Genomic DNA, 14,315 nt, shown 5'->3' with positions numbered 1-14,315 from the left:
TCCGTTTTTACCCCTTAAATTTATACTATTAAATAATTATCATATCCTATTTGAACAAAATCAGTTACCTTTTTAATTAGTTTGTCAAACACTTTTTTATATAACCAGCTACCTTATCAGTTCCTAATTTTCAAATACCTTTTCAGGTTTTAGTTAACTTTTCCATTTTCAGCTACCTTTTCAGGTTTCAGCTACCTTTTCACTTAGTTTTGACAAGCAGAGCCTAAGTCAGTAACATGGGGTTGCCCTTCTTGTGACCAGGCATCATGACTCATGACTCATGATCAACTCATGACACAATGTAACGGATTGAAATGGGGTTTTGTAGCACATTTTGGTCCTAGTTCAAATCCTCATCTTCCCATCGGACCATTGCCCTTGCATTCACGCCTCATTGGCAGTAAAATTGTCTTTCGGCCATTTTTACACCAAAGAAATGCTAACAATAAACTCGATAGATTCATACCAATACCACATTTAATTAAATCTACGACTACAATGTTTGCAATTACAATTCATAATCTTCCATCCTATTTTAAAATGGAATTTACATAAGCCGCTAACATACATGTCCATCCCAATTACCCCTGACCTGGTAGTACAAAACTTATGGAGGCATATATTTTCCAATTAATCACCCAATTAACCATCATAAAAATAAAATCCTCACTAATTACTTACAATTCCAGCTTAGGAGGAAAAATCACCGCTCTAGTACTAACGGAACTCGAGTCTGTTCACACAAATGACAGGAGAAGATGCATAAGCAGGCTAGCAGGAACCCATGCCACGAATCCCGTCTGCTTCTGAAAGGAGATGGCCATTGAAGTACTGGCAGAGTCATTGCTTGCAATCGAGGTGTTCTTACTCCTGCATGAATATTGCATGTGTCGGAAAATGTCAATAAGTTGAATTACAGTCACGTCCCATCACAACTTCATTTATACACTAAACAGATGATGTTGGAAGAATGCTTACCCAGCAGTCAGATAAATGCACTTGTCATAGCCTGCAAGTAAATTAGTAAATTCCTTAGAGAACAATACTAGATCGTAATGACAAACCAATTATTTGATAATGAAAATCAAGAGAGGAAACTCAATTAACTTTGGCGACATATTAGTATCATGGGAATTGACATGGAGCATTCAAGCCAAAAATACTAACATAAATTGAACTAATACCATTCCTCCATTTTTATGACCTCCACCAAACAAGCCGTCGAGGCAAACAATGGATGGTGCACCACCACAAAACAAGCCGTCAAGCCGTAGAGAGATATATTTCACTGTTTGCAGGTAACAAGAGTCATACAACTACATAACATAAGCGAAATGAATAAACTTACTTGGATCATTTGTGACTTTAAGACCGGCCCCTCCAAAACTACAAGCAACATCAGTGGCTCCATTTTGTTGGTAGTAACTGTTGAATGCATAAGAGGCATGAGAAACCAGCGTATTTGGCTCATAACAAGGTTGGCTAGGCTGTATTGCGGTACAATCTACATTCCCAGACCCGCAGGCCCAATTCAAAGCATTCTTCATATCTGCTTCAGTAGCATTTGAAGAAGCAATGCACCAAGTTGGTCCTGTAGTATTTGTTGCATTACCCCCAGCAGCCATCTCAGTGACACCTTTCCCAGTAAAATCCAAATTATACACACTTGTTCCAACAGGGTAGAACAGACCCCAATTCCTTTCTGACTCCATCCCAGGCTTTCTGTTTTCATTGAACAACGAGAAAATATAGATATCGAGCTCTTCATCCGGTTTAGCAGGTGTTCCCGTGTTGTTAATGACGTGGCGAATGAGGTTGGTGTTGTACGTTTGGGCATTATCAGGGGTGGCAGCCGTCTCTTTTGGTGAGCCTTTGGATGGCCAGCCTGTCTCGGTCACCATAACTTTGATGGTTCGGAAATTTAAAGCCATTAGGGCATAGTAGAGAGCATCGATCTGAGCATCAAACATATTTGTGTACAGCAAGCCTGTGTTGGGATCAATGACCTCGGATGATGATTGGAATAGTGCGTAGTCAAGGGAAACATTGGTGGGGGAGTCCCTATAAGCATAGTAAGGGTAAATATCAACCATGAAGGGTGATTGGTTATCGGCAAGAAACTCCAACATGGGTTTCAAAAAGTGTGCGTAATGACTACTAAAAGCCCCCGCTGAAGGCGGGAACGAACGTGACAAGATCCCCAGAGAGTGGGTGCTTGAAACCTTTATCTTCCTATGGAGGCCAGCTTTCTTCAATGCCGCGAACACATTTTGCATTGCTGGCACAACAAGGGCTGAGACGTTAGTTGGGACTTCTGTCACCTCAGCACCAACTGTTATATATGTGATCTTTGTGGTTGGGTAGTATGGAAGGATGTTGTTCTTAAGCCACGTGTCAGCATTTGACTGGAACTGAGAGAAAGCAAGCAAGTCAGAGTTTGGAACCCCGATCATGAGTTCCACTCCACTATTGGCAAACGCCTTGAGAACTTGAATGTTGGCGTCATAAATCCGGACATATTTGATGTTGTGTTGTTTTACCAGCTCTGCTGCCTTATCAGGAGTCGGGAGATCATCTCCATTTCGTCCATAGCAAATTCCAATAGTGCTCCCTAAACATAGGTCTGTCGGAAAGAGAACAATAATCAGTTAACGTGAAAATAGTAGATATGCATCCATATTCACAAGTCTTGGAAGCCATTTTAGCCCCATCCTCATTCCAAGAATGTTAGCCCCTTTCTCATACCAAAAAACGACAATAGCAGACTGACGCACTAGTTTCCTTTGAAGATATTTAGTCGAGAAAACCACAGTAACAGTGCTACATTCACATAGGGCATAGAACACCCATCAAAACCATTACGTAATCGAGTAAGGAATGTGCTTAACATAATTTTATATACGAATTGTCGATTGTCTATGGACACGAATGGAATAATCGATTCATTTATCAAAGGGTCCAAAAACTACGAAAGAAATAATAAAAAGAGCTCATTGTGGCAGTCTTTGCGCTCTCTTTTACAATGCCTCATACGTAATCTTAACAAAACAAGATTATAAATATGGTGCCAAGTTTGTCTTTCTGTCGCTGTTTCTTTTTAACGTTTATGGATATATATAGAAACAAACCAAATGCGAACTATCTTCCTTTGTCAAGTCGGAAAGTGTAGTGTGGCTACAAGTAACAGGGGTCAAAATCCAAACATGAATGCAACAAACGAAGAAAGATCACAGAAAAGGAAATGTTGTCCGACAAATTATCATAGCACATGACGTGGATTCATTACTGAACGTGATCCTCTAAGATATGCTAACCGGACCATTTTTGCTCTCGTATAGCTAAAGTTGAACATGCAATCAAGTATAGGTTAACAAAATGCTGTTTTTCACTTTGGCATTCAATTTTAACTACACATATTACTTTGACACTCCTGCGAGAAATGTTAAGAACAATACTCAAAGTGTAAAAATAGCGCTTTTAGCTCAATGCTACTCAATGTACTCATAGCATAATTGCATAAACTTCCATATGGTCCATTTTTTTTTATATCTCCTTTGTTATTATTACACATTGATACCACTTAAAGGCAATGTCCCTTATTTCCACATGGTCCAGTTGATAAATTTTGGAATTACTGATTTTTACTTGTGCTATATTGACAAATTGACAAATTGGACCGGCCTAATGTATTAACACACTAAAATCTCATATAAAATGCCACCAAATGTGTGGGTTAAATTGACAATTTTAAAACTGTAGTAAATTTTGTCAATCAAGTATTAACACACTAAAATATCACATAAATGCATCCACCAACCAAAATAAATGCTGATACTAGCAACAATGAAGTTCAATAAGACATAGTACTGGTTTTCAACCTAAGCACCATGTTGAAAGTGACGCGATTTTTATGCACTCATATCTGATAACAACTATTCGAGAGAGAAGCAACGAAAGTGGAAACTGTACTCTCACAAGACGGAGTGTTGCTACTACTTGACAGTTAAAATTACTTCCTGGTGTGACAATATACGGAGTACATTGTAAAATCTTCTCCTTCTCCTTCTCCTTTTGATTTTTTTTTTTTCCGAATTTTGGCCCATGTAATTTAAATAACTCTGCAACCAACAATTCACTCCGTCGCACAAAACATGCGTAAAATGAAAACCTAAAATATCGATTAGGACGAACCAAACCAGAATACCTACATAAGTAGGTTATTGGTGTGACACAAGAGGAAGCATTATTTTGTCCCCAAAACCAAAAACGCAGCCCCACCATTGTCCTACTCTCTTTGTCCTAACCAAACCAAAAACTCAGCCCCACCATTGTTCTACTCCCTTTGTTCTAATAATTTGTTTACCTTTGATTAAAATACCCCTCACAAAAAGGATGTAAAAGGTAAATAAATGAGGGGGATGGGGGAGTACAAGCTAAGTTTACATTGATTTCCCTAATTTAATACGGAATGCAAGAACATTACTTGTATGTGATTGTAGTGATGAAGCATGGAATAAAATGTTAAAATAAAAATCAACTGTCGGTTCAACAGCACACCCATAAACTAAACAATAAGTCTTGCTTGAAGATGGGTAACATTTCGTCACAAGATGAAGACGGAGTAAAATGTGACCCATTTAAGACCATTTTTAAACAAAAGTAAAGCTCACCAAACAACAGCAACAAAAACCCAGAAAACACACATGCAATACACACAAAACAGTAACAAAATCCTAATTAGCTCAACTAATTAAGAAACAAAAACATTAAAATAAAGACAGTATGTAAAACCAGCTTAAAAGAGAAGATTTACCCAAAAGAGGTAGGAAACAGAAAGTAGAAAGGATGAGGTTAAATCTCCAAGCCATGATCTTTCGTTTTTTGTTCAGAAAATGCAACAATTTGACTGTTGTCAAGGGTTTTATACAGTCGAGAATTAACTTAAATTTGTGAGCTTTATTAAAAAAAGGTGAGGCATTTGAACTGAAATTTAACAGTAGTAACGTTATTGTTGGAGACTGAGTAGTGTATTCCCTCTAGAAATGTCTCGAGGGGATAAATGAAGGAGAGAGAAAGACAGGGTGAGCGACTGAGTGAGTGAGACAGGGCAAGGAGTAGATTCTGATGTAGGACTAAAATCCGATTATAAAAAAGGGTAAATTGATTATTACTCCCTTATATAATTCATTTTTTGATACTTACTCCCTAATATAAATTTTTTTGAAACTTACTCCCACCAAATTTATGTACGTTCAAAAATTGCTCCCACTTTATAATTCCGGCCAAAAAAAAGAGAATATTCCGTTAAAATTTGAAAATATGCTCTGATTATTGTTTCTTATGACAATTTTGCCCTTACCTTCATCAAGAGACCAATTTTACACCCTTCTATTTATTACAACCCAGACTTCTTCATTCCCTTTTGAATTCAATTTGGCTCACTCATCTCTCTCTCTCCACTTCTCATCTTCAACTATTCAATTGAAAGGTATGCTCTATCTTTACTTTGTTCTCATTATAAACCCAAATTGTTAAATTGTTCGATTTTTTTTCTTTTATAAACCCAGATTCAATTAGGGTTTATTTTTGATTTTTGTAGGGCAATGTCGAGTTCCTACTGTAGTTGTGAGGAAACACAAAAGTGTTTTTGTGGCATCCCCTGTTCTTTATTATGAAGTCTTGGACGCCTACAAATCCTGGAAGAAGGTTTGAGGCTTGCAAGTTTTATAACCCAAACAAAGTGGGTTTCGTGGGTCGCAAATTCTTTCGATGGTATGACAAACCACAAACCGAATGGCGTGAGATGCTATAAATGAGTCAAATTGGAGAATAAGCATTTAAAGTGTGATGTTCAAATGTTGATCAAGAAGTGGAGTGGCTCAAACAAGAGAGGAAAAAACATATGTATGAGCTTGAGAAGATAAAGATGAGAGCAACTGAAGATGTTGTTGTTAACCAATTTGTTAATCGATCATTGTATAACAAGAGTTGTGTAACTGTAGGCAAAATAGCTTTGATATTCATAATAGCTTGTCTATCGTTCATTGTTATGAAAGCTATGTAATGTACTTTTGTTTGTTGGGGGTATGTAACAGTTGAATGAAAATGAAGCAATGAAAGTACTTTATGTAAGAGAGCTTTGTAATGACACCTAATTTTCTCCTTCAATACATATAAGATTTCTGAAATTGTTGAAGGAATTACATCCAAATCCAAAATAGATCACAAATTGTCTCCTTCATTACATAACATTATTCTGAAATTGTGGGTGAAAAAAGAAATACATCCAAAAACCAAAATAAGTCAGAAATTGTTCACACATTTCAGAAATTGTTCAGGTAAGGACTACATAACTAATTAAACAGTTCATGGTCTCGAACCACTGACTGTTGAGTCCCATTTGCTTGTCCATCTGTTGTTACAGCTGAATGTTGGATGTTTGAAGTGCTGCCAGTGCATCTCAAATAGCCTTCTTTTGTAGCCTTTCTCTTTTCAGCAATCTGTCTTGCCTCCTTAGCCCAAGCAGTGCTTTTTTGAGGTCTGCCTCCTTTACTCTTTGGCTGTGCAGGGGCCACTGTGGGGTTCTTGCAAGTTCTTTTGTAGTGGCCAAGCTCCCTACAGTTGCTACATTTGTTGCTCTTCTTAGCCCTCTTAACTCCCTTACCTTTACCATCATCTTCACCTGGCTCTTTCCTCCTCTTCTTGGATTTAGGCCTTCCGGCATCACTCTTTCAAATAGGTGGTAATGGTTCTGGAAGTCCTGTCTTCTCCCATAATTTCTGCCCAGGAATTGGAGCCACAACTGGTTCATATGCAAGGACATATTTGGCCTTACTATATACCTCATCCACATAGGCAGCCACAGTACCTCTATGTTTCAAAATAACACCAGCTGCATGTACACATGGCATACCAGTAAGCTGCCAGTGATTGCAGTCACATGTTCTTGCTTCAATGTTGACAACCACTTGTTCCCCATGAAAGTCAACCTCATAGACATTGAGACTGGAACCTATGAACTTGCAAAACCTAGATTCATCGATAGCCCACTTTAGACTTTTATCCACATAAGGCATGTACTCTTCATTATATTTCTTCACCCCCTCCCTTTTCTCATACATTCTCTTCATTACATATCTGCGCATCCACTCCATATGAGTAAGTATTGGCTTGTCCCTTGCTTCTCTGATCACAGCATTAAAAGACTCACAAATGTTGTTCAAGAGCATGTTGGACTTGGCTTGTTTCCCAAAAGCATGCCTGGACCAGTGTTGGGCAGGAATTGCTCTCAAATATGCATAAGCTTCTTTGGATAGGAACTTCATACCTTCCATTGCTTTGTCAAAGTCAGCCTGCAAACATTCTCATGTTTTACTTCATGTATAAACAAGTGAAAAATGAAAAGAAAAAACATTGTCACAGCATTAAAAAACTACCTGTGTCAATGCCCTTGCTGCTGTCCAGAATGCCTCCTTGTATACTTGTCCACTCCATGTTAGCTTGAAGTTAGCCCATATATGTCTTGCACAGAACCTAATCTCTGCCTTTGGGACCACAAACTTCAAAGCATCTACTAATCCTTTTTGTCTGTCAGACATAAAAGTCAATCCCAACCCCTCATCATGGCCTAAATCAGTGGCCAACAACTCCAAGAACCACTTCCAACTATCTGTGTTCTCCACTTCTACTACTGCCCAGGCAACAGGGAATATATTGTTATTCCCATCCTTCCCAACAGCAACCAAACAAATACCAGGGTAAGGACCCCTCAAGTGACAGCCATCAACCCCTAAGATAGGCCTACACCCCTTCAGAAATCCCTCTTTACAAGCTTGTAAACAAATATATAGCCTCTTGAAAATTGGAGGTGGCCTGTCAATGTTGTCACACACAACAAATGCACTAGACCCCTGGTTAGACTTCCTAATTTCTGCAGCATAATCCCACACCCTCCCATACTGATCCTTACCATTGCCATAAATAATCAACTTGGCTCTTTTTCTAGCAAGCCAACACTTGTCATAACTAACATGTACATTTAACTCTTTAAACACATGGTCTTGAAAATTTTTCAGTTTCCAATCAATGTTAGTTCTCCAAAATTCAATAAACCTTTCAGCTAAATATTCAGAAGTTACCTTCCTACTGTATGTAGCCATCCCACAAATGTGTCTTTCAATTAGAGTCTTAATTTGGAAAACTTCTTCTGAATCTTTCCACTTAGTAGCATGTAACTTGAATAGGCACTTCTTCACAGATTTGGGACACTTACAAGGTCCTATGAATTTGGATTTCTTGCTATTCCATGGACAATTGCACTTAAACCTACACTTGGCAGTCACTCTCTTATTGCCATTATGTGTATAATAGAAATCATAGCCTTTCTCAATAGAGTGTTGAACCAGTGCTTGTCTAAGAATCTTGTTGCTTGCAAACTTCAAACCAGCTACAAGTTTAATTGGACCTTTGAAATCAGTCAATGAGTTAAATGTTGGACTATTATCATCAACCTCATCATCTGACCCTTGTAAAGACCTGAGATCATCTGAGTCCTCCTCATTATCTTCATCAACTAACACCTCTAAATCATCAACATCAAATAAAGGCTCTGATGTATCCCCTTCCCTTCTCAAAGTTTCAGAGACCTCTTCTTCAAAGTTTTTTGGTTTCCCATCTCCAAACAACTCCTCATCAATTTTATCATCATCAAAATCACTCAGCTCACCTTCACTGACCTCAGAATCAGTGAACTCTTCCTCTGAATCAACCCTGCCCTTTTTCTTTGCAGATTTTACCTTCCCCTTTTTGCTTTCAATCTTTTTTTTCTTTGCAGATTTTACCTTCTCACTGCCATTTTCATTTTCACCCCCCACCTTTGTAGGTTTCTTCTTCTTACCAGCTGCCCTTTTTTTACTTTTTATTGCATACTCACCAGCTTTAGTAGCACCTTCAGTAGCAGATTTAGCACCAGGCAGATCTTGTTCTTCACTAGCAACGAACTTCCCTTTAGATCTGCACTTTTGACCCACCTCTATACCAGATCCAACACCAGTTGTTCTCTCACGTCCAAAGTCAACTTTCCTCCTAACTGTTAACTTCTCAGGTTTACCTAAGCTTTGCCTTTCAATATGAATATGGTTTTGTGCTCTAGGGCTTCTCCTGGGGTAGATTGTTGCAAGAGGTATTACATTAAGTGGGTCAAGGCTACTGGGTTGGGGTGCTGATTGTTGATGGACAATGTTTGGATTGTTAGTTCTTGGGCTACTTGTGTTGGGCCTCTTTTTTGATGTAGATAGTGACTGGTTAAGGGTAGAATCTGGTGTTGGACCACTACTCTCACCTTCAATAGCATACAAGTCACACATCCCAATTCTGTCCCTTGTCTTCAACAATTCTTCAACATCCTTCTCACTTACAAGTTTCCTTTTCCCACTTGTCAGGTTCTTATTAGCCAATTTATACCACAATATAAAACTCTTGCCTTCAGTAGCTTTTTTCCCCATCTCCATACAAAATTCATAAGTAAATCTTCCTATGGGAATTCCAAACTCCAAATATAACCTCCCACCTATATATTCTGTTTTCCCTTTATTAAACTCAAACATTCCCCCATGATGCAGGCGCAGTCCAACAAAAAAACTCATCTCTAGAGTTATTGTAAATAAACAAGAGTTATTAACAATCAAAAGGAAACATAAATGTCAATCTTATTCACATAAAACTACCCTTAATGAAAGTATTAACAATGTCATTCCTATTCACATTAAGCACAGAAAACAAAAAATGCAGAATCAATGAACCAATTTGGGGTTATAAGCAACATGCAATATTTAAGCATTAACAACAAATGTGCGAACTTTATCCCTAATTAGAATCGAAATCAAAATACACTTAATCAATGTAATTAAAAGAGTCGAAATCAATAAGGAAATAGGGAATTCATTGAGTACTTACCAATTTATATGAGACTGATGACGATATTGATGATGGTTTACTTATCCAGGATTATGGGTTGAAGATTATGGGTTGAAGAAAGCTTGTCCCTTGCTGTTGAATTTGTAGATTAATGGAGGTTGAAGATGAATGGTTTTTACGTTTTAGGAGAGAGAGAGGAGGAAGAGAAGTGTGTTTGATAAGTTTCTAATGTGAGTGTAATTTGTGTTTCAAATTGTATTGTTTCACATAGGTCAGGTAACATAAGTCAAGGGTAAATAGGTCATATTCTCTTTTTTTTGGCCGGAATTATAAAGTGGGAGCAATTTTTGAACGTACATAAATTTGGTGGGAGTAAGTTTCAAAAAAATTTATATTAGGGAGTAAGTATCAAAAAATGAATTATATAAGGGAGTAATAATCAATTTACCCTATAAAAAATTATCGAATATTTGTTCAAGCATGTATGTGAATCCATTTTTAAAAGGAAAATGACCTAGCGTCACCGGGTGTTACTCAAATCAATAACACCGGGGGGTATTTTGGTAAAATTTATCTATTATTTCAACTTTTCCATTTTAAAAAATAGATTCATTAGAAAGGGTAAAAATGGAAATTTAACTTGTTTTTAAGATGAAGTTCGCTAAAAACACAGGCACGATAATCTGATACAATTCATCTCCGGTAGGACATAATTATCAATCGATGCATTTCCAAGTAAAACATCTACTCTAATTTGCAAGAGTCGCATTAATAACCGAGTAATCAAAGATTCAACACACAAAGTATATCCCATGAAAAGAGTTGTACTCAAACTTAGGGTAAACATATGGGATTTGCTCCTTTAGTTGTTCATTTGCAAGGAATTCAAAATCTTTGATGAATCATGATTGGATTGTTGTGCCATGTTCCTGCGCATTTGAAAATATTTTTGGTTGATTTTGTTATACGAATTACTAATAACTACTGTGACAATGCAAACTTCCGCCAAATATTTTGATCAGTCATACAAGTAAATTTGTATGATTGATTACTAATAAGAGATGCTTTGAATCGGAATTAGCGAAGAAGAAAACGGCACTCTAGGGGTTGTTTGGTTACCCATTCTAAAACACATGAATTGTAATTCATGGGATTTGCAAAATAGGGGAGTTGTTTGTTTGCCCCAAATCACATGAATTGAAGTTCCATAGGAACTCCAATTCCTCCATGATGTGGGAAGTTGCTTACCTAGGTCCCCCTAGGTAAGTGGAAATTCCTGTGGAATTCACTTCCCACATTCCAACCAAACAACTTTTTCCCATTTCATGTGATTTATAAAATCACGGGATCTCTTAATTTCTTGGAACTTCAATTCCATTAGCGAACCAAACGACCCCTAGGTTGAATCCAATAACAACTTTTATTTGAAACTTCCATTTTTAACCTTTGCATAATTAATTAATAAATAAAAATGAACTATTTATTTAATCTTTAAATATACGAGTATTATTTTATTAGGGTGTTACTGAGAGTCGGTAACACCCGGTGTCGCCATAGCACTCCCCTTTTTAAAATAATGGTCAAAAATAAAATATTTATCGTTTTGGGTCGGTTTTGAAAATATGAGTATTTGTCAAAATGGTGTCTACGTAGGCTCGAATTTTCAAAACCTAAAATACAGAACAAACACGCTATTACCAATGGCGTATTTTATGAAGGAAACACGCCATTAGCATTAGTGTGTCTTTACAGTTTTTTCCCAACTAACAGACTCCAATGAACTTAAAAAAAATAAAAATTATACATACACGCCATTGGGAGTGGCGTGTTTCCTTCCCGAAACCCGTCATTCCCAATGACGTGTTTCTTTTAGTCCATTTTATAGAAGTTTTTTCCTACTTACTATAAACACGCCATTAGTAATGACGTGTCTGTTCCGTGTTTCAGGTTTTGAAAACTCGAGCCTACGTGGACAGTGGACACCATTTTGACAAATATTTTTAAAACCAACCCAAAACGACAAATACTTTATTTTTGAGCATTATTTTAAAAATGGATTCCATGTATATCTCTTCTCAAATACTCCTTCCATTCAACTCCACATTACAAGTTTGTTTTTTCAAGTTGGTCAACGCGTATTTTGCGCGCTAAATATTTTTAGTTAGGTATTTGCAAAAATTATAAAAGTTAGATATTCATAATATACTCCTAAGGACCAATCAAATAAGATCACATGAATATATTTTCACTTATGTATCGAGAGAAAATCGAAATTAAATGTTCACTTGTGAATAGTGTACAAAATAGAAACTTGTAATGTGGAATTGAATGGAGGGAGTAGGAATTTAGACCCGTTAAAATTTAGGGCTGAGCATCGGTCTAAAATCGGACCGGATTGGATCAAACTGGACTCGATCAGACTGAAAAAAATATTTTAGTGGATCAAAGAACAGAGCTAAAAAGATTGATCCTGAACCAGACCAAACTGTTATTTTTCGGTCCGCTCCGTTATTGGACCAGAATAGACCGAATGTTACGATTTTTCATTTTTAAGCATATGATAATTAAAATTTAATTTCACTAAATCAAATGAACTAGTCGATTCAAGTATCGTTCGCCTGAATTTGACTAGGATTAAGTTTATAACATTGTTTATAAAAGATAAAATATTTGATTACTTCACAAAACTGTGAAAATAAATACAAACACCTAAATTTCTGTACATTCAGTTCGGACCGAAATCAATCGGTCTTGAACCGGACAGATCGGAAACCGAAACTTAAAAAAATGAGGACCGAGCACCGAACCTAAATGAATCCGGTCCGGGTTCGGTCCAGACCAAATAGTCCGATCTGGTACATTTTTTTTGGTCCATACCTAAACTTGCTTAGTCCTACGTTAAATTCCGACCCGACCCATTTTTATAGAATCAAGAATGTTATTAAAATATTAATATTTATATATTATATTTGAAATTATAGTGAAGAAATTATTTTTTTTTTCTATATTTTCGCATTTCAGGTGCAGGATCATGGACGGTTTTAAAGAATAATTCATGTAATAATGTCAGCTGACCGCAAATCATTTTGGGATTAGTTGTAATACTACGGATTTTATAGGCTAGTACTCGACCAAGTATGGCCTGCTCGGTCGAGTAAAGTGTGTTGGGTATTCTGTTTGGCTTCTGCCCAGGAATACTCGGCCGAGTATGGGTAATACTCGACCGAGTAGAGGATACTCGGTCGAGTATACTCTATACTCGACCGAGTATCCGGTCTGGCGAGTAATATTTCAACGGTTTGATGCGGGAGTAATTAGGGGTTATTTATTCGATAAACAGTTTTTAAAAATCATTTCTACAAAACCTAATCAAACGTACGACGCTCTAATCACTCCCAATCTCTCCTCTATGTATGTGTGGACAATCTTAGCAATCGCATTCAATCCTTCATCCTTTCGTCGGTAAGTCTTTATTCCCATGTTTGTTGATGATTAATTCTAGGGTTTGCCTTTAATCACGAATTGGGGGAAATGGGGTTTTGCAGTTAATGATTGAAATTACGTGATTGTTGTTGTAGGTGACGATGTGGTATTTGTTATGCATTTGTATGGTTGATTGCAGCGTAAGCGGATTGCGAAAAGGTAGGATTTCCCTACTTAGTTACTGTTAATTGATTTGAGATTGTGATTGTATTGTAATTGTTGTTATCTGCTGATCATCGGAGTATTGGTGTTAGGGTGACGATGGTGATGTGGTGTGTTGTGACGGTTGTGGTGTTGTGACAGCTGTGATGCTGTGGTGTTGTGTTGTTTGTGGTTGAGTCACTTGTGGGAGTGGCTTCACACCCTATTTCGCCCTCCGTAGAACCTGTCACGGGAGGGGATGTGCACATTAAGGGACAGGGATTGATAGTCGCTCGTTGATGAGCTGGACTTGGTTGGGATGGGTTGCGGTCCCCCACTAGCAAAGTGGATTACCTGTTGCGATGGATTATCCGGCAAGGCTACACACTTCGGTGTGTAGTCAATTACTGTGGAGGATGATCAGCCGGTTGCATTGTTTGTTGTCTTATATTGATTGAACAGTACTGACCCCGTTGTTGTTTTATAAAACCTGCGGTGATACATTCGGGGATGGTGAGCAGATTGTGACAGGTAATGCAGATATTTAGCTATGAGACAGTCATGGGGAGTCATCACTCGAGTCTAGCTTCCGCCGTCAAGAGACTTAGCTTGCATTCTTTGTAATTAATAGATATTTCACAGTTATGCTTTGGTTTGGTTTTGGAAACATGTAATCGCTAACTCTTTATACTTTAATAAAGGTTGTTTGGAATTGGTAACTTTGATATACTCTTTATACTCGAAAAGACATGCCTCGCTCTTGTGTGGGCAACAAA

General features: G+C 37.5%; 2 protein-coding genes across 2 annotated transcripts; both read right to left on the bottom strand.

Annotated features, from left to right (window-relative positions):
• Positions 1-459: 459 nt before the first annotated feature.
• Positions 460-5,112, bottom strand: LOC141647967 (glucan endo-1,3-beta-glucosidase 13-like). Its single transcript, XM_074456359.1, has 4 exons — positions 4,814-5,112; positions 1,349-2,623; positions 979-1,009; positions 460-870 (listed from the first exon to the last, which is right to left on the bottom strand). Exons 1-4 carry the CDS (start codon positions 4,866-4,868, stop codon positions 738-740), a joined length of 1,494 nt encoding a protein of 497 aa, XP_074312460.1. The 5' UTR covers positions 4,869-5,112; the 3' UTR covers positions 460-737.
• Positions 5,113-6,138: 1,026 nt separating this feature from the next.
• LOC141646263 (uncharacterized) lies at positions 6,139-10,151 on the bottom strand. The gene is made up of 3 exons (XM_074454217.1): positions 9,955-10,151; positions 7,437-9,646; positions 6,139-7,327 (listed from the first exon to the last, which is right to left on the bottom strand). The coding sequence occupies exons 2-3, from the start codon at positions 9,642-9,644 to the stop codon at positions 7,322-7,324; spliced, it is 2,214 nt and encodes a 737-aa protein (XP_074310318.1). The 5' UTR covers positions 9,645-9,646; positions 9,955-10,151; the 3' UTR covers positions 6,139-7,321.
• Positions 10,152-14,315: the final 4,164 nt, after the last annotated feature.

The sequence above is a fragment of the Silene latifolia genome, chromosome 3 (genome assembly GCF_048544455.1).
Source record: "Silene latifolia isolate original U9 population chromosome 3, ASM4854445v1, whole genome shotgun sequence".
Classification (NCBI taxonomy): domain Eukaryota; kingdom Viridiplantae; phylum Streptophyta; class Magnoliopsida; order Caryophyllales; family Caryophyllaceae; genus Silene; species Silene latifolia.
Note: the sequence above shows the minus strand (reverse complement) of the source record. Positions and strands in the feature narration are given on the sequence as shown.